Raw genomic sequence first — 21,476 nt, 5'->3', positions numbered from 1 at the left:
AATTTTAGTGAACATTTTTTGGTCATTGCCGGTTTAGTTAAACTTTTATGTGCTTCCGGATGCAAGTTGGGCAATTTTTAATAAAGAATTTAATGAATGTCCTTGAAGGGTTTGAATTTCGCGGTGCAAGATGAATCTAAAGCTTGTTAGGTTGTCTTAAGGTAGTGCATGGACTGTAATGTCATACCTTTCCCCTTTAGTAGTTCAAGGAGAAGAGGTATCAAGTATCCGCTATGCCTCTTGGTTTCTTACAGTCCATGTACAGTCTAACAATCTTACACTTCAGTATATGTTTTGTGGTTTTGAAGTATCTGATATCAGTTTTATAATAGATGATGAAAGAAAAGTAACTTCCAGTTTGATATTTCTGCATTAATTATAGGTTGATTCGTCACTCACTCCAATAGAAGATGATTTTAAAGGTGATGAATTTCCCGTAAAAGGTACCACTTTGAAGGAATTGTTAGAGAGAACCGTAAGAGGGCAGATCATAATGGATAATTATAAAGTCTCGAAGACTTTAACGTCCTCTCAAAAAAAAAAAAAAAACGATATGGTTGCAATAATAATTGTCAATCATTTGTTCCACCGACTCAAAATTACTCCGTCCGAATTTCAGCAATATACAGCAGCAATCAAGAAAATGTTTCCAACTGAAGATGAGGCAAAATATTTATAAATCTTTTAACTTTATTTGAATTTTTAAAGATAATTCTAAATGATGAAAATAGTTTTATTATTGCAGAGGACAATATATTGTTTAAAATATACGACATAATAGTCGAGAAAAAAGAGGCGTATTTAGTAGCTTCTACTAAATATGCCTCTACGCCTACTACAGTACTTTTTGGCCAGACATCTCCAATAAATTGTTAGAATATTTAAAATTTTACCCTAATAAAAGCCTGAAAAATAAGCATATTGTCTTCAAATTTCCCGCGTCGCAAAATAGTACACATTCAGGCGTATTTCAAAAATGATTTCATAAATTGACTCCCAATGGTAGGCAAACTTGCATAATTATTTGTTCATAATTCCGTGAGGTACATAATCCCGAAGGACTTAATGCCGGGACTGAGTGTAAAATCTTGAAAAATACATTCAACTTACGTTTCTCTCTCCTCGGTATCTTCATTGATGGCTGACAGGGGAGATTTTAGGGATTCATTATCTTCGTCCTCCATTTCACTGTCTTCGCTAACGTCAAAAATAATCTCTTCGGTTTGTGTCTCGGAACAAGATAACTCCTGAGATGGCGTCTGTGTTTCTGCATAGATTACAATTGGATCAATTGTTTGCATTCTAACCTCAACTGTTGCAGGTCGAATGTCACATTGAAGTCCCCTTGAGACAACTGATAAATCTGTCTGTTGATACTTATCAGTTGATTGATGAGCAAATGTCTGAGTTGCTGTACTAATGCTCGGAATTGCTGCAACTGTTTCAGGTTCAACTGCCAAAACTTGCATATCTGTCAGTGTTGATGCATCACGCATGACACTTTGGACAGCAACTGCTACTTCAGTGGAAGTTGCACGTGTGTAGGTGACAATGGCTGCTGTCTGAGTCAGACGAGATTCAATATTTGGACTACATTGTAGCTGTTTGGGTATCATTGCAATACGTTCTGTGTTTGTATATGCATTTTCCTGTCCAATCCCAATGCACTGACTGCCAACATCTCGGCGACATGACAGTTTGGGCGATAGCAAAAGGCGTCCTTCGAGCCGACGTTTCTCCTCAGTCAACATATCAATTTGCAGCCTGAGAGCCGGTATTACCTTCAGTTGTTCCTCCAAACTACGAATTCGTCCCAAATGCTGTGCCATTTGCTCTCTAGCATACTCCAGTGCACTTCGACCTCCTTCGGGTTCTGGTTCGGCAATTTTTGCTTCTGTTTTGACAGCTGCACTGAGGAGGGTCATTTCGAAATTGCAAACGGCATCTGCAAGTGCATCTGTGGCACAAATTGAGTCATATTCGGTATTTTTGGTTGGTGCTGGTGTTGGTTCCGGAACACTTATGAAACCCATCATGATATCCATTGAGTGGCGCTGTCGTCGAGCTGATCGTACCCTTCGACTAATTGGTGGTGTCCTGTGCAATGTTTCGCAGTATTTGACAAAATCCAAGTCAATGTGGTAGCCATAGGGGCAGCAAGAGCAAGCAAAACGCCGTGCGACGCCATCTATTAATGACAGATTGAAATATTTATCAATTACAAAAATATTCCCTTAAAAAGTATTTCTTTGTGCTTTTCTCAGAGACGCTGCTCAAAGGGATCTTCAGAGAATTGATGATTGGGCCAACCAAAGAAAGGGAACTGTGAACGCTGAAAAAACGAAATTCATGATTTTCGGCGAGACTGGTGACGGGCAGGGTTGTGCCTTTACATAGTAAAAAATATTTTTTACATGTAAAAAATACGTAAAAATGTAAAAAATATGTAAAATTAAAAAAAATACGTACAGTGTAAAAAGCCAAATTACGCATTTTTGAATTTTTTAAACATTTCCTGTAAGAAATATAGATATTGATATTGCTTAGGTACTAGGAATATCAAGGAAACATTCTTGGGAAAACCATGAACAAAATTTCGCTTTGACAACCTATAGATGTGAAATAGTTCAACAATTTTGTACACATAAAACATACTCTCTGTTGTAAAATAACATTACTTTTTTTGTAATTAAAAAAAACTTCGTCTTTCTTTCACAGATATGTATTTCAGAATGTTGTCTAAATTAAATCCTTAACATGTTGAGTTTTTATAGCATGTATGTAGATTATTTTTAACAGACTTTGATATAATGATACGCAGAAGAACTTACAATTTAGTGCATTTGCACATTTTCAATAATTGCAATGTAAAAAGGTGTGATCATGTAAGAATCACACCTGATATAGTGTAGTGATATATTGTCTGTATTATTAATCACCATTTAGCCAGAACTTCAAACTAAAAGAAAGTGCTTCTAATAGAAGTAGTGGTCAAAAATTATTTAGCTGTTTGTATATATTTAAAAAGTCAATCAAAACTACAAGAATAGAAAAAATTAAGGATTTTGTGTTCCTAATAAAAATGGTTAAAGCACTCTGCGCAAAAAATAAGGCCGGAATATATATTTTTAAATCAATCTTTATTAAAAAAAAACGACCATAATTGTGCATAAAAAAACTCGCACTACTTAAGTCACAGAACTGGAACAGCTTCAGTATAAAAAGTTTAATATTGTGTTCAAATCCTGCACAACTTAAGCTTAAAATTATTTCAGTTTTATGTAAAACGCTCTTAAAATAAACACGAAAGGGTTAAAATTGCAAATAAACAGTTCACAGCTTCAGCACAAAGTGGTGAAAATCCTGAGCAAAAACACGCACAGCTGTAGCATAAAATAGTTAAAGTTAAATGTAAAATCCTCACAGCTTCCGAACGAAACGTTTGGCAATTTAGATCGTTTTAGTCGGATTCTGTGCAGATTTTATTAAAAATCGATACAATATCATAATTTCTGTGTGATTTTTTGTTTAATACGTTAGTCACATTTTAATAATAAAGCACGATGGTTTTTAGTACATTTAAAATATGTTAACATTCATTACCGCACACAGTAAAAAATAATTACTACGATTATCGCGTGTAATGGGAGAGCATCGATAATTGTAGTAAATTTGCAACGATTATCGTAGTAAGCAAAGTTGAAAAGCAAACAAGTTGAATTTTCGAAGTTGATAAGCAAAGTAAGTTGAATTTTCCTTCAACAATTGTACTGAAATTACACAAAATATAAAAAGAAGAAGAATGAGTTCAAACGAAATTAGTTGAAAGTTGAACTTTTTGCTGCGATAATCGATTGAAAAATTACTACGAAAATCGAATTGATTCTATTACACGCGATAATCGTAGCAATATTCAATCAGACGTTATGCCATTTTGTTGCTTCATTTTGTTACTATTATAGTAATTATTACTACTATTTATTGCATTTGGGCCATTATCGAGGGTTGAATTTTACTAGTTCTGCAATTTAATTGATTCCTTTTCAATTGAAAGTTGATTTTTTCAATGGTTGTTATTCGAAATTTCAACTAGTTCAATTCAACTAATAGAATTCAACTAGCCAATTTTCTCTTTTTTACTGTGCAGAATGCAAAGTGACACTGATGGTGCTATTCCAATGAAAAAATGAACATGTTTTTTTAGAACATTACTGTTTTCAAGTACTAAAAAGGACCATGACTGTTCCCACATGTGATTTCAATTAATGTCAGATGGCATTGTGATCGGGCGAGAGCTCGCACGGCAGCGGGAATATTCGAATTTGGATTTCGGTTGAAAAATCGACAACATTAATTTAATAATTTTATTGTCATACTGTTCTGTGCATTTCTTTTATTATGAAATGCAAGATCAGGCGCAAGATAATAGGTTCTTCTTCCCATACAAAAACTTCATATATTCCCCAGTTCTCGTCGTGTTCCAAAACCACCAAAGAGTCGTGATAGGAACCAACACAAAGAAAATTATTTGTTTTGTAGCATTGGCGCTAAAGTTAAAAAAAAAACGAACGTTTAGATTGATCAAATAGTTTGTGGAGTAATACATTGATATGATTTCAATTAAAAGGAATATACATGTGCATAAATAGATTTTAGGTCCAATTTAATCGCATGGAATTAATAAAATTTCAGTATTAACCGAAGTGGAGTTGAATTTTAACAGTCCTGATGAGTTTATGTCTGTGATCGGCCAGGGTGAAAATGACTTTACTGTTGCAAAGTTTATGTAAACTTTGCAAAGTTTAGGTAAACTTGGCAACAGCAATTTATTTCGCAGTTATCTTCACACTATTGATATTCGTGTTATTTTTCAAATCTTTGTGTGTTTCAAAGTGGTAAAAAATATAGTCGCGATGTGTGAGGACCATTTCGAATTAATTATAGAATATATGCGTGCAAATTCATCACTCTGGGATACATCAGATCCTGCATACAAAGACAGTGAAAAGAGATTTCGGAAGACACAGGTGATTGGGAACGAAATAGGCTTGTCAGGTATAAAAATCGGCGGATTTCAAGGAAAAAATAAATGTTAGATTTTCATGTTATTTGGTTACATGATTCCTTTTATTAGGCGAAGACGTAAGAAGAAAGATCAGATACTTGAAGGAAAAGTACTATCAAACAAAAAGGTTGTTGAATACTCCCAGCGAATCTTCAGCTCCACCGTTAACAATCTGGTGCCACTTCAAAAGCTTACAATTTCTTGAAAATAAGAAATTAAAGCTTGACGACTTCCCTGTGAGTAACTACAAACGGCCACGGAGTAAGGATCAGATCGATGGAAAGGCCAAAATATTGAAAAATCGAACTTGATTGACACCTCCGTCAAGTTCTACTTCTACTCCGACAGATGAAGTATTTGTCATTGATTTATCAGGTATGGATAATTTTTCGATTAATTTTACTTTTGATAAGATAGTTCTTGGATTACTTTAAGCAGATCGTGCAATATCGCCAGAAGTGGTCCCGCCATCATCCCCGCTTGTTTTTGGAAGTAAATCCTCCTCCACCAATCAATCCACCAATGATAGTGCTCAGACTGAAAATTCACAGCATCCAGTTTGCACTACAGCTGAATCAGTTGATTTGACTGATCTTGATAACATACCTACGACTACCAGGGGAAGAATCCAAGAATTACCGTCTCTTTTGCTTGAATCTCGAGAATCCCAGAATCAAATACCGAATTCTACACAACCACAGCCTACAGTTTGTTCACAATCGCCTACCACATCTCCAGTAAGACCTCGCGTAAGTCTCAACACACGTGAGTCTATTCGAAACAGGCGAAGATGCCAAAATAATTTTGTACGCGAAGAACAATCAGTCAATGGCCAAGGAATGGAGGCCATGGTACGCTTTTTAAATGCCGCTGCAGATAAAATGAATATTTCATCGACAAGCCTTTCTGTGTACCTTGGCTTTCTGAATCAGAAATTCGAAGAACTGAAGATCACAGAACGCCAATTTCTTGAATTCATGTCATTAACACAGGAATTTATTAAACGAATTCAAGAAGAAAATTTTCAAAATTAACAGTGATAATTTAAACTTCAAACAACTCTATTTCTATTAAAATATTCCTTAAGTTGATCTCTGACTTGTTTTGCATTTGTCGTGACATTTTGAGAATTTTCACAAATTTCATCTCTATGCAAAGTCTGCATGGATTCTGGAAGCAAAGTCGAAGAACCATCGTTAAAGGAAGCAATGCCTGAATTCGGTGCTGTGAGCCTTATGAAGTTATGTAACGCTACAGATGCACAGATCAGATTTTTAACAGTGTTCACATTTCCATACATAAGTTTATGGAAAATTCTGAATTTTCCAGCTAATATTCCAAATGCATTTTCGACGATTCGTCGGCCGCGTGAAATTCTAAAAATGTGAGGGAATTACAAAGAGCATGTATGTAAATAAAAATAATGAATAATATTTATATAGAAAAAATGTTGTCTGATTTATTTTTGAAAATTAAAAGAAATCTTTTTTACCTTTGGTTGTAATATGTCTTATCTTGTGGGAGGACATGCCCCGGATACGGTTTCATAACATTTCTTCTTAATGGAAATGCTGCATCAGCAACAAAGTAGTGAGGGAAATTCCTTGTCTGTCCTGGAAGAGGCTGATCTGCCGGAATATTTATCGTTTGATTTAAAATATCCCTACCAAAATCGCTGTTTTGAAAAATCCCACCATCGCTGTAACTTCCGGGTGCACCAATTTCAACCAATAGGAAATTATAGTTCGCATCAACCACTGCAAGCAGAACTATTGAGAAATTTCTCTTGTGCGTGAAAAACTCTGAACCAGAATTTTCAGGTGCCATCATTACACAATGTTTGCCATCTATAGCACCCACACAATTAGGTACCTGCCACTTTTCGTAGAACTGTCTAGCAATATTCTTCCACTCTTCTGTAGTAGGTGGTTTAAGAGAAACTGGGGATAAAACTTCCCATAGTACCTGTGTCATTTCACCTATTCTTTTGCTCAGGGTTGGTTGTCCAACACGAAAGTTGTACGACAACTCGGTCTGCGTGCTTCCTGTTGCCAGGTGCCGTAAGGTGATGAAAAGCATTTCACGTGTAGAGACGGCCTTCCTCTGGGACACTTTCTTAATGTGAGGATCCACCATACTTAGCAAGTCTTCAAATTGTTCTTTTGTCATCCTTGTATAGTTGAAGAACATCATCTCGTCATCCAAAAGTTCTTGATATATGGTGGAAAATAAACCTTTTTCATCTCTGCATCTTAAAAATGGATGGACCCAGTATTTTCGTTGTTCGAGGTCTTGAAATTTGAAAAGACGAACTCTAAATTAATCTCGCACATTTATCACTTTTCTTTCATAATTACCTTGATGATTACCATCGTTTTGATAAAGCACCAACAATAAATAATAGGCCACGATTCCCTGGCCGATCACAGACAAAAACTCATCAGAAATGTTGACATTCATCTCCACTATTGGTTCACACTGTAATATTTGACAGCAGTGTTTGGAGACATGTGGGAACAGTCATGATCCTTTTTAGTACTTGGGAACAGTAATGTGCTAAAAAAACATGCTCATTTTTTCATTGGAATAGCACCATGATTCTCTTCATGGACATTGTTTTCTGGGATGTAATGTCTTGGACGAGGTATATAGCAAATTATCAGAAAAAATATCATTATGAAAAAAGTAGGAAACAAGTCTTAATCTGAATTATTTTTACAATTTTGTTAATTAGTAGAACCCACAGAACAATGGAAAACTCCCTGAGCCTGTGGAAGTTCAAAAATTATGAGTCATTTAGATGGTTACTATAACAGTGGTGCAACCAGGTAGTAGAAAACTTGAATTGGGATTGCCAATAAATTTCACCATGCGTTTTCGACGAGCTTTACAGCAAAAAGCTGCAAATTTTTTTTACTGATTACAGCGAAATCTTTGATTGAGTAAAAAACAAATATCTGAATTCGATATTTGATGCATAATATCAATCAATTTTATATTTTTTACATTTTAACTTTACATGTTAAAAATGTAGCACATGTTAAAAGCTTTTTTTACTGTGTAAAAAACGATGTAAAATGTAAAAAAATGGCCCAACCCTGGTGACGGGTGTGACCTGACAATGAATAACTCGACGCTGGAAAGGGTTTTTCAATTTAAATATCTGGGCGTCATTATTGACCACAGCCTGAGTTTTGAGCTTCACATTGAGATGCTCTTGGCGCGTCTTTCGACCCTTACAGGGGTTATGCGTCGCGATGGGGGACGTGGTTCGCCTGTGGGGGTCCGGATCTTGGTGTACCATGGACTGTTCGAGTCAGTGATGAGTTATGCAGCGCTGGTGTGGGGACCAGCAAAGAAAGACCTACTGAAAAAGGTTCAAGTAGCTCAGAATAGGTTCTTGAGGGTTATTCTTGAACTTCATTCTAGATGCAGCACAAAAGAAATTTATAATAACAAAGTTACGAAAATTACAATCTCAATCAAGTTCCAAAAAATTCTCCACATATTTAAAATATACCATAGCCTAACCCATTCTAACTTCAAATTAAAAAAAACAAATCCACATTGCAGAAAACTTGGCGTCAATATCTATTAGAATACGCTAAACCTAATACGACAAAATTTGGCACCCGTGGATTGACGTACTCTTCCATTAAAGCATTCGATGAATTCGTAGCAACAAATCTACAAATAGATACACTGAACGGAATGAGAGTTAAAATTTGTTGAAAATTGTTTATTTTTGGAGATAAAAAGAGATTATTTACGAAATAAACAAAAATTTCATTAATTGCGTCTAAAAAGGAGATAAAATTAACAAAAATTGTTTTTTTTACCAACTAAAAAACAACAATAAACTATTTCTAACAATAATTTGTTCGTTTTCTTTTCTTAACAACATTTTAACAAATTTTAAACATTTTTTGTTGAAATAAGTTTTAATTTTGACATTTCTTCTCAGTCAATTGGATTATGAAGTTGAAGTATGCCAAGTGAGTTGCGCGTGTGTCAATAAAATTAAATTAAAAAACAAGTGGTAAACGCAAATTTGCTAATTTTGTTTATGGGGGAGGTCTGTAACGATCCAAATTTGATGGCTCTGTGCCACAAGTTTGTAGCACCCGAGGAATACGGAGCCCTGAAAGGTATTTTTCATCTTCCATAACCTCATTCTCCCTCTTGTCTTATTTCTCGACTTTTTTCTTTAATTTATAGATCGTGGAATCACCTCAGACAATATCTGCGACCTCGAGGAAACGGATATCAATGAAATCCTTCCTCCTGGGGCCGTAAAAATGATATTCCGTCGAGAATGGCGTCAAAATGTGCAGTCCGGAAGGGAAGTACGCCGGGATCAACCAAAACGAGGAAACACTCGAGTGTCCTCTTGGACTGTTATCTCGATCCATGATATTTTAAAATGTTCAGAAGGAATTTCCCTTAAAGAATACCATGAGAAAAATGGTAAACTGGATAAGAAGAACAGGAGGAGGGGACTCGTTAACCTAATTCTAGACCACGCAGAGCCGGAGTTTGATTATGTCTTGCCGATCCATTGAAATTCTCTCTTAGGATATTTGCGTGGTTTTTTCTGGCGAAGATTAGGTAAAATAAAATTAAAAAGCTTTAGAACTTCTCCTTAAAAAAGTCATATGTTTCAGGGAGAATATTATGTTCCAAAATTTGCAACTAGAAAGTCTTATGGAGGAAAGCTGTACTGTGCGTAACTGGCGTAACTACAAATTTTTTCAAGGATAATATGCATGATCTTTATGAAGTAGTTATTCACTATGATCTTTATAGTGCGCTGTCATATTTAATTGCGAAAAGAAATATTTTAGAATCGACCAACTTAATGCGGCAAAAAGCAAATTTTAATATGATAGCGAATATTCTTCTAATTCAACTGGTAATTACAAGGATGCACTTGAAAAAAGAAAAACTAAAAATGTTCGCATCTGAATCGGCAACTTTTGTACGAATTATTAAACTGCTGATAGCTTCATTCGTTTCATCTATTGATCCTGTGTGGAAATTTATAATAATTTTGCAGAAAATAGTAATGATTCTTTCAAAATTTTCAGTCAGTGAAAACGAAATTGTCCAAGTGAATAATCTCGTTTCTCGTCACAATAAACTATATCAAAAACTTTTAAAAAGTAACTAAAGCCGAAGTATCACTACTTAACACACTATGCTCACATAATTAAGCAAAGCGGACCACTCAGACCAATTGCATGTCAAAGATTCGAAGAAAAGCACAACGATAAATATTATACGAAAAGTACGTCTCGAAAAAATATATCACTTTCTCTGGTAAGCTTCTTTGCAAATTTCTGACATGTTCTTTAATCCAAATTGTAACGAAGATTTAAAGAAAATTGAACTAAATGGAAACTCTATTATTTTGAATTACAATGATCTTGCAAAGAAAACCTGGTATGAACATTAAGCACGGAAATAAATCATTAGAAATTTACGAAAAGACTAAGTACACGGCAAGACGTTTTCTTGAAAAACTTATAAAAATCGGTACCTCATATTTCGAAATCAAATGTTTAAAAATGAATTAAAATTTGACAGACACCAAAACCATTATGTTAGTAGGAAGATTAATAATGAAATTTGTCAAATGATTTCAAACATCCCAGAAAAATGTAAAATTTATAATGTAAATGGAAGGAAATATATTCAGTAAAAATTGAAAATGATTCTTTTATTATAAAATAAAATTAATTTAAAATTAAGAGACATTTAAGAGGTGCATAAAAGGGTTTTTTAAAATTTTTTTGATAAATGTTGTTAAAAAATTGATAAATTTAATCACTTTGTAACAATATTTAACAACAATTTGATTAATTTTTGATATCTAAGATTTAAACAACTTTGGAGATTAAAATTAAACAAAACGCAACAAATATGTTGTTTAACCCCAAAATAGCAACTTTTGTTTAATCACTGTATGGGAATTAACAACATTTAACAATTTTTTAATCTTCTTTTCCGTTCAGTGTAAAAGAAATTTTATTCAACACTTAACCCAAGGGGCATTTGATATCCAAATAATGTATGTCCCAAATGTAACCAACATATTTTAAACGTAGTCGATCTATTTCTAAAAAATATAATGCATGAACATGACGGAAGTATATTATCTAAAAATTATATGCGTTGCATACCAGAAAAATAACTTAACTCAAAGATACCTAGAAAATATCACTTATTTTCTTTTAATAAGAATAATACATTTTATTTGATAAATTCCAGTTAATATAATAATATACAGTGTTGGCAAACGACCGACGTGTCGCATATAATTTACGACACGTCGCTGTCGCACCGACACGTCGTACGACACGTCGACGTCGCACGACGTTAACTGCATCGTGTTGACAATGGGCAAAACGGTTAAACCTTAGGCCGCGAATGAGAGTTACACCACCGAATACTAGCTATTAGTAAAGGTAACAACTTTTATCCCGGGACCATCCTTAAAAGTATTTATGTAAGTAAAAGTACGATTGGAGCATAACACTTATGCTTAAGAAATGGGTTGACTTATCTTGCAAAAAATTTTTTTTTTTTACAATATCGATTTGTCTTACGTCGTTAATGTCCAAACTGTGGCAAACTTTATTGAGTAGTTGTGATAATTGTGATCCATGATGAAGAGAGCGAGGACAAGTACCACAATTGCAAAGAAAGTGGAAGCCGTCGAGCAAATTCAATACTAAAAGTCGTTGATAATCTTAAAATATGACATGGACTATAGTGCGACCGAAGTGTCAAATCTGGAACCAAATATGGAGTAGAGTGAGACTCTACTGTAGTTCTGATCATATGGCGCTTTGCCAAATGACGTTCACTAAAAAAATGGGACATTTGACGTTTATTCGGTTTGCAACGTCTCTTGCTGGCCTTTGGACCACAACAACGAGTCTAGACATCTGAAACCTTTGTAGAGTCTACAATCAATCGGAAGCAATCATGGTGTACAGGGAGATAGATTATTATACGGCTGGCCAAGAGTCTTAGATCATCAAAAAATATTACTTAAATTTGGAGAAAAATGTGTCGCAAAATAATTAACAACACGACGTTTGCGACACGTCGTAACGACACGTCGCAAAGACGTGTCTTGTCGCCGTGCCAACACTGATGATATATTTCTTTAAAATGACGACTAAATATTTTTAGATCCATAAACAAGTCATAATGTAATCTATTTTTGAGTGAAAATGTGTAAATCTATGTCGGAAATATCGAAAGTATATTATTCTTACATAATCTTGTTTTTATGTTCATATAATGTCGTGAAATTGTATGAACATTATGTTCTGATATATTTTAGTTACATTTGTTCCATGAAAGACACAAGTTATATACAACTTGTGTTCTTTTTGTAGGACGCTGCCAGATTGTCAAATTCTGCTTTGTTTATCAAGCAGATATTCATTTTGGAGTGAAAACTTGTGAAAAAAGTGATGCTTATTATAAGCTAAAGTCTTTAAGTGCACCAGCGTGTACTGTAAAGTCGAGTACATACATAGAAGAGGTCAAATTTGACAAAGTAAGGACAATTGATAGAAAAATAGTGAATTAATACTTTATTCGAGAGAGCTAATATTTTGTTTCTTTAATTGCAGTCCTTAATTGAAAATACAAGCAATTCAACAACTTCCTGATCTTCTGTCGTGAAATTAAATTGCAGAAGGAGTGTTCAGAGTGCAGAAAAAGTCCATAAAATGCATATCATTTCAGTGTTTCACATTGTTTATTGTGAAGTGCTATTTTTGATAAAAGAAGTCTGCAATGTATACATAATGTACGACATAATAAGAATATAATCAAAAAAATATGTAAAAATGTGTTTTCTTATATATTTCTTATTTATTCAGGTTATAATATCTTGATTTTATTTTATGGAGACAAAAAGAAAATGATGGCGTGGAAAATTATAGAAAATTGGCGACACAAAACCCAATTTAATGAAGAACTTATGCAAAAAACATTTGTGTGTGCTGATATTTGTTCACAATTTTGTTTAAAGTGATGTATTCTATCAATACACGCAACAAAAATCTGAAATCCATAAGTTTTTCCTGCGATACAATGGGAAAAGCAATAAATTTAATCAATTTTATTTTCTTTAATTTCAAAGCTTTCCCTTGAGAATTTCAGATCGGGAAGGAAATTTTGTTCACTAATATTGTGTCCTCTAACGTAAAACAGTTGTTGCATTAAATCTTCATACGCAATAAAAGTGCACGAGTCACAGGAAATCTGACTGAATCATTGAGGGTAACTACTCATTTGAGAAAAATATTTAAGCAAGTCTTAAATGAAAATGGAAAAGAAATGACAAGTCTACGATCAGTAGTTATAAAATTGATATTGTATAGTGATTATATTTTATTCAGTTAATAATAATAATTTTATTCAACTCCGCATTCCCCCCATACCATGCGTCCGCCGCCGTCTTAGCGTTGGTGACCAGCCTCCGAAGCCAAACGGCGGAAATGCTTCATCATTGGCTGTATAAGCATTCTTTAGTTTACAAAGTCGTTACAATTTTTTTTTTTGACTCACATAATTTGCCAAAACATAAAACATTTGCAAAGCACAACGCAAAAGCATAGGGATTCGGAGCGAAAATTATAGTTATATCTATATATATAATATATATAATTAATTAATTAATTAATTATAGTTATAGTTGATACTTTATACCGTTACACGATGTCGTGATTATATCTTAAATAAATAATTGTTATATTTTGAATGTAAAAATTCCCCATTCACTCAAATATGGACGTATTTTATGCAGTTATATAGAAGAAATATGTAAAGTCTTCGCCATCGTTTTCGTATAGATGTCAGACATCTCTACTCATTTATAGCGATAAATGCTCCTTGGGAATGATATCATTTGCCAATCAAACGCTAAATTAATAATATTAAAATTTTAATATTTGATTAATTTTTATCACAACTCTGTAGCACTTCCATTTTTTTTCATCTTGTTAAGCATCTGATTGTATACTTTTTGTTCTAAATATATCTGTATTTTATATTAAAATGTATAATAGTGTATAGTCCCAACTTGTTGCATTCAACCGGGGCATTAACCAAATAAATATTCTATTCTATTCTATTGGGATTAAAAAACTCTCAAAAAAACGTTAGAAATAATTTTTCTAATTTCATTTGTATTATTTATCGGAAAATCACAATTTTCAATTAATTGCAAATTTGAGTATTAGTGATTGAATTTTATCTATACTTTATTTATAAATTATATTTGCATGAGAAAATTAAAACTCCCTCTGTCCCAAAAATGTCGTACATTCTTTCATATAAAATGTATTAGCAAACGTAAGACTTTTTTCGGGACGGAGGGAGTATTAAAATTGGGCATCGTTCATAAGAAAAGCTCTTTTTTTGTAAATACTTTATCATTATTTATTGTTTAATATGATATAATGCTTCTGAAAGATAACAAGAATATTGTTATAATATTCTAGAGATATTAAAGAGTTCTACTAATTTTTGTGTTAAGAATGTAAGAGTACTTCAGACAAAATGTACGTAGCTTGCAGAATTTTTAAGTCTTTTTTTTTAACAAACCTCGTGGATTAAAAACTATTTTTTATATTTATACATCTTTATAATTCTTTATTTTCACTAATTATCTTGATTAGTGAACACGAGACCTCAAGTCTTTAAATGTTTATATCTTCTAAAGAGGAAAATGAACAAGTTAATACATCAAAATATTTTATATCTCTTTTTTTTAATTTAATTTAATCTTCTCTTTCAAAGAAATGAGAATATTCTTGCTCCCTCTTTGAATTCGAGCAATAAAATTTAAGGGTGGCACATTTTTAAATAGGCAACCATACATCCATAAAAAATTAACCTTAGAAAAGAAATTTTAGATTCAAATAACAGCGATTCTAAGCTTTCAAACGTTAGATGTAAAGAAAAATGGACTTTTGCATACAAAAAATGCAATTTTAAATATGTAAAATTTGTGCATAAATTTCACATAACTTTAATTATTTAGCATTTTTTACATCTACTGAATGTTTTCAACTATATTTAAGACATTTCTGGTCCAATTTCAGAGCAATTTTTACTATCCAGGCATGTCCAAAAAAAAAAAAAGATGCCTAGATAGCTTTTGGCTATGTAGTCTCCTATCAAGTCAAGGGTAGTCGCGATTTCAATTCGTTAACCAACTTAACGAATCCAGAGACTAGATAGGGATCAGGGTTGGGCGAATTTTTTACATTTTACATAATTTTTTACATAGTAAAAAAAACTTTTAACATGTGCTACATTTTTAACATGTAAAGTTAAAATGTAAAAAGTCTAAAATTGATTTATATGCATCAAATTTCAAATGTAAATTTTTGTTTTTCACTCAATCAAAGATTTCTTTGTAATCTGTAAAATATTTTGCGACTTTTTGCCGTAAAACTTGTCGTCGAAAATGCATGGTGAAATTTACTGGCAACCCCAGTTTAAATTTTCCTTTGCCCTGTTGAACAAATATAAACCATATAAATGACACATAATTTTTTTAACCTACGTTCAGGGAGTTTTCCAATTGCTCTGTGTTTTCCGTTAATTATTAATATTGTGAAAATCAGTCAAATTAAGATTTATTTCTTAATTCTTTACAATTTTTTTTGACTTGTTATATACCTTGTCCAAGACATTACATCCCAGAAAATAATGTTTTCATGAAGAGAATCAGTCTCTTCTTGCTAATACTGATTCTGTAGTAATGATAATGTTTTCAATTTTTTTTTTATTTTTCACTACAATTACCAGGGAAAATCGGGTACTCCTTCTTAGACATTGATCTGAGGCCAATTTTAACATGTTCTAGAAACCATTGTCCTTTGTTATTATTATTATTTTATTTTCACTCGAGCTTTCATACAAAAAATACAGAAAACATTTACATTCGCAAAAGAAAACTGACTTATTATAATCATATAACGAGAAAGAAATGTTAGTAAAGTATACATAAGAAGGAGCAGCATAGCAAAAGCTCAAGGAGAAGGAATGTCTGAATTAAGAAAAATATTCGTTTGACATCCCTGAGTTCAATCTGGCATATACAAATTTACGATGCATTTAGAGAAAATTATAAATAATACAAGATGCAAAAATTAAATTGAGGATCTTCATCTAAATTTATAGACATTTATTAAAGAAAATGGATAGAAAGCTAATCAACAGTAGACATCATAAACTTAATGAAAATAGGAAAAAACAATGAAAACTGAGTCACTTGGCCATAGATTTAAAAGATCCAAGAGAACTGACGATGAATGCCTTTTCTCCTTCATTCTTGCGCACCAACACGCGCCCATGACTAGTCCTAGCCCATGATTAGTTATTAAACTGTAACTAACGTATTAAACAAAAAATCATCCAAAAATTACGATATTGTATCGATTTTAATAAAATCTGCACAAAATCTGAGTAAAACGATCAAAATTGCGAAACGTTTCGTTCGGAACCTGTGAGGATTTTACATTCAATTTTAACCGTCTTATGCTGAAGCTGTGCGCTTTTTATTTGTAATTTATTCTTTTCGTGTTGAAGCTATGAGTGCACTACATACAAGCGAAATTATTTTAAGCGTAAGTTGCGCGCAATTTGAACACAATATTAACCAATTTATGCTGAAGCAGTTCCGGTTATTGTTATATCAAAATCTCATAAAAAATAGTCCATATAATTACTATAAAAAATAATAAAGTTTTTTTTATTTTAAAAATTGATTGATCAAGTCATGTCATTTGCCAATTCGTCAGTTAAATCAACATTTATCGTAACTTCATTTTCGCGATTTTGAGATATATACATATTTGGAATCAGCGTATTTTTGTTTATTAAACGCACTTGTGAAAAAGAAACTTTTATAAGCCCAATAAAAATTATTTTAAACAAAAATTATCGTAAGTGCCCTTAATTAAGAAAAATTTATCAGAATTTGTCGTAACTTCCATTTCTAATCAATCAGCATTTGCCGTAACTTCTTTTGCTCACTTGCGTGGCTTGTAATTTGCAGCAAAATTGCAATATTTTTCAATAAAACGTTTATAAACTCTTCCAAATATCGAAAGACAGTGCAAATAATGCAACATTAACTCATTTTAATTCAATATTTGTTAGAGAAAAAAATGAAAAAAATCCCTGCCCATCTGTCATTAATTCAAAACAAAACAAGCGACGTGGCGCACAAAATTCATTCAATAAGACTTATGAAATAAAAACTTTTAGGGACAGGGATAACAGTATTATTGACTAATTCAGTCAAAAAAAGGCGCCTATTATCACTAGAGTAATTCAAATTGATATAATGCATTTTAGAAAATTGTCGTAACTTCCAGAATCTCCATACATTGGAAGTTACGGCTTTATAAACGATGGAAGTTACGATAAAATATTACTGTGTTTCTTCTAACATATTTCTCAATATTGCAGCTTTAAAATAATTTTATAAAGATTTCCTCGAGTTAACTTACAGTTTATTAGTGGCACTTTCATTATTTTGACTCAAAAGTATCGCATTCGGGGCTCATTTTTAAGAAAAATAATGCTGAACTGAAAATTTCGTCTCCTGAAAAGTTATCAAAAGGAAGTTACGGCAAATGCTGATTTAACTGACGAATTACGAATAGTGAAAAAAAAATCATATTTTTATGTCTCATTGCTTTACATGTTTAGTTTACTAATAATATAAAATTTTATTCTATTTTTCATTAACGGTCAGAAAGCTTAACATTTTAAGGATTTAATATAGACAACATTCTGAAATATCTATCTGTGAAAAAAGGACGAAGTTCTTTTAATACTAAACCTACCAAGACCCAGTCAAATTGACGGGTTTAAAATAAACACATACTTTAAACGGTACAATGCCCCTATCAAACTTTATGAATTTCCTGAAATATACATGTAACATATTTTTCAGCATTCAAATTTTAATTTATTGCTCTTTTACAAAACAAATTTGTTGAGAATCCTACATTATCGCAGTTTGTCACTTGACCGAAAAACGGCCAAAAACAGTCGGTAGGTTTAGTGTTAATTAGAAAAAATTAACATTTTTTACTACAGGCAGTATGTTTTATGTGTACAAAATCGCTCAATTACTTCATATCTATGGGTTTTCAAAATGAAATTTGTTTCATGGTTTTCCCAAAAATGTTTCCTTGAAATTTCTCATAAGAAATATCAATATTGGTATTGCTAACAGGAAATGTTCAAAAGATTCAAAAATGCGTCATTTTCCTCTTTTACATTTTACACATTTTTTACATTTTACATATTTTTTACATTTTTACATATTTTTTACATGTAAAATGTAAAAAATATTTTTTGCTATATAAAAGCACAACCCTGTTCATGAAGTCTATTTGTAGTAAAATTTTGAAGTATTGTTCTGTATTCTATTGGAAGATATCGAATATTAAAATTTTCAATTTGACAAATTTCGCGCCAGTCTCCTTCTTTTCGGAACCGAGAAAATAATTAACAAAGTCTAACTCATTTCGAGGAACTTGAACCAATTTGGCCAGGGAACTCACTGGAATCCTATGGGCCAATCCATCTCAAAACGACCGAAAAAATCGCAAATCGAGGGGTCATGGTCTTAGATGTTTTTGAATTTTACATATGTTAAAGTACACGATAAAATAATATACCCCTATTTCTTTTTTCGTCCGAAAAAAAATCCTGGCTGGAGATACATGGCGTCAAAGATGGCGCCTCGCGCTTCATTCCTCAATTGCGATTTTTAGCAAATATTTTAAAATACTCTATTTCGGGAACGGGTTGAGATTTCTTCTTACTCTTTTTTTTATTTGAAAGATAATTTTATACTCTTTAAATCGATATACTTGATTTTGCATTATCTGCTTAAGTTTTTTTGTAACGGTCTTTTAAAAAATTTTTGAAAAAATTTAAAAATTAATTTTTCTCAAAAACCCCATTCTCAAAAATTTTGATTTTTTTACTGTTGATCAGTAACATTGAGTACTACATTCCCTGAAAAGGCGAGCTTCCACTTTTGCACTTACTTTTTTTTAAAAATATTTGAAAAATTACCATATTTTCAAAATAAAAAATAATCAGTTAAACTCAAAATTTTGAGTTCAACTTTTCAGGGAATATAGTACTCCACAATACTTATAAACAGCCAAAAAATCAAAATTTTTCGAAATCAAGTTTTTGAAAAAAAAATTTTTTTTTGAGTTTTAAATAAAAATGTCTTTTATTGACAAAAATCAAGCTTTAAGATACATTTGACACATGTGTCAATATGTAGATTTTTTTTTAAACGGAATTTCAAAAAAAAAAATTTTAAATTTTTTCAAAAATAATCCAAAAAAATTTTCAAAAAATTTTTTTTTGAAAAACTAAAAGAAAACAAAAAACATAATTAGTACTTGTGTTTAATATGATTTAAAGGCTTATTTTTGTCAATAAAAGACATTTTTATTTAAAACTCAAAAAAAATTTTTTTTTTCAAAAACTTGATTTCGTAAAATTTTGATTTTTTGGCTGTTTATAAGTATTGTGGAGTACTATATTCCCTGAAAAGTTGAACTCAAAATTTTGAGTTTAACTGGTTATTTTTAATTTTGAAAACATGGTAATTTTTCAAATATTTTTAAAAAACAGTAAATGCAAAAGTGGAAGCTCGTCTTTTCAGGGAATGTAGTACTCAATGTTACTGATCAACAGTAAAAAAATCAAAATTTTTGAGAATGGGGTTTTTGAGAAAAATTAATTTTTAAATTTTTTCAAAACAAAATTTAAGAGACGGTTACAAAAAAACTTAAGCAGATAATGCAAAATCAAGTATATCGATTTAAAGAGTATAAAATTATCTTTCAAATAAAAAAAAGAGTAAGAAGAAATCTCAACCCGTTCCCGAAATAGAGCATTTTAAAATATTTGCTAAAAATCGCAATTGTGGAATGAAGCGCGAGGCGCCATCTTTGATGCCATGTATCTCCGGCCAGGATTTTTTTTCAGACGAAAAAAAAAATAGGGGTATATTACTTTATCGTGTACTTTAACATATGTGAAATTCAAAAACATCTAAGACCATGAAGGGTACCCCTATGGTCGTCTTGAGATGGATTGGCCCCTATACATTTTTTAAGGGAACTCAGGGCAACTCTAGCCACTCTAATAGCTTATGAATAGCCCCTTGATAAATAAGTCTTTTTTATTAAGAGATCTCTTAATTTGAGAGATTGCTGAAACACTTTTTGTTTAGGAATCCCTTTGAATTTTATCAATTTATAAGACCGTGTGGGTAAACCTTTGAATGTTTCACTGAAAATTGCGATGGAATATGGGAACGTCAACAGGTGGAATCCCACCCACAGTGACCTCAAAATGTTTACATACTACTACTAATGAAAGAAACATCCAAGAAAAAAATGTCACCTGTGTGCAAAAGTCTCAACATATTGCCAATATCTCAAGATATTTTCCCATTGATAATGTCAATTGAATGGTAAATAGAATAAAATTAGCAAATGCCGAAAAATTGTAGAGAAACAATAATCAACAAACACTGACACTCCTGGAATTTAAACTTAAGAAGTTTGTAAAGTAATTTGGAAGCACAACTTTCAGATGATATTTTTGACCATTTTTCTTGAATGTTTTCTTTCAAATTCAGGTGAATTTGGAGATAATAAATTTTCTGTTTTTTTTTGTGTGATTTTTATGCAAATGTTGACTTTTACATTTTGACTGTGGAATGTCGCTTCTCTCAATCATAATTCCTGATTACTTGACTCGTTTTCTGATCCTTTTCTCCTTGGCACTGCGAATTATTCGTCACTGGGATGATCCTTCCAGGAGATCCTGGATCACTCACAAACTAAATGTCACACTGACGTTTGAATTGTTTGAGAATCACCGAATAACTGCGGAATGACGTGATCACTCAAACATACAAATGATCTCTCCCTCTCTTTTCTTACCCGACTGAACACATCTAATATCCCGGTTTGGTATTTCTAACCAAGCAACAGCGAAAAGTAAACAGAATGTTAACAACTGACGTTACCAATTTCATGCAAGTGGAAAGTAGGTGACGGTTGGCATGAATTTCATGCCAGTGCTGTTAGGTTTTTCAGGTATTTTACCGCTCCAAGTGGTCGATCGCAAATACCTTTTGAAATAATTTAGCCTTAAGTAGAAAGTAACTACTGTAGAACTACTGTTAGACTACTGTAGAAAATTTGGATATTCAATAACTTGAAAGTAAACTTCTTTAGGGGAAAGTGGCCTGCCTTTGAATGCGACAGCCTTTGAATATTTGAACTTTTCTCTCATTTTCCAAAACAAAAACCCTATA

General features: G+C 32.3%; 2 protein-coding genes across 2 annotated transcripts; both read right to left on the bottom strand.

The window, feature by feature from the left end:
• Positions 1-1,098: 1,098 nt before the first annotated feature.
• LOC129809412 (uncharacterized) lies at positions 1,099-21,101 on the bottom strand. The gene is made up of 2 exons (XM_055859219.1): positions 20,860-21,101; positions 1,099-2,188 (listed from the first exon to the last, which is right to left on the bottom strand). Exons 1-2 carry the CDS (start codon positions 20,891-20,893, stop codon positions 1,107-1,109), a joined length of 1,116 nt encoding a protein of 371 aa, XP_055715194.1. The 5' UTR covers positions 20,894-21,101; the 3' UTR covers positions 1,099-1,106.
• On the bottom strand, positions 5,600-9,573 carry LOC129809411 (uncharacterized). The gene is made up of 3 exons (XM_055859218.1): positions 7,423-9,573; positions 6,558-7,356; positions 5,600-6,441 (listed from the first exon to the last, which is right to left on the bottom strand). The coding sequence occupies exons 1-3, from the start codon at positions 7,523-7,525 to the stop codon at positions 6,117-6,119; spliced, it is 1,227 nt and encodes a 408-aa protein (XP_055715193.1). The 5' UTR covers positions 7,526-9,573; the 3' UTR covers positions 5,600-6,116.
• Positions 21,102-21,476: the final 375 nt, after the last annotated feature.

The sequence above is a fragment of the Phlebotomus papatasi genome, unplaced genomic scaffold (genome assembly GCF_024763615.1).
Source record: "Phlebotomus papatasi isolate M1 unplaced genomic scaffold, Ppap_2.1 HiC_scaffold_97, whole genome shotgun sequence".
Lineage (NCBI taxonomy): Eukaryota > Metazoa > Arthropoda > Insecta > Diptera > Psychodidae > Phlebotomus > Phlebotomus papatasi.
This window is presented reverse-complemented; position numbering and strand designations above follow the sequence as displayed.

What these genes read in the sequence shown, in the direction of transcription:
- LOC129809411 (XM_055859218.1), bottom strand. Translation starts at nt 7,525, where the DNA reads ATGAATGTCAACATTTCTGATGAGTTTTTGTCTGTGATCGGCCAGGGA. An exon ending in AAACGATGGTAATCATCAAG is followed by an intron (nt 7,357 to 7,422) that starts GTAATTATGAAA and finishes TCAAATTTCAAG; the next exon opens with ACCTCGAACAACGAAAATAC. An exon ending in AAGACATATTACAACCAAAG is followed by an intron (nt 6,442 to 6,557) that starts GTAAAAAAGATT and finishes TCACATTTTTAG; the next exon opens with AATTTCACGCGGCCGACGAA.
- LOC129809412 (XM_055859219.1), bottom strand. Translation starts at nt 20,893, where the DNA reads ATGATTGAGAGAAGCGACATTCCACAGTCAAAAT. An exon ending in CGACATTCCACAGTCAAAAT is followed by an intron (nt 2,189 to 20,859) that starts GTAAAAGTCAAC and finishes TGTCATTAATAG; the next exon opens with ATGGCGTCGCACGGCGTTTT.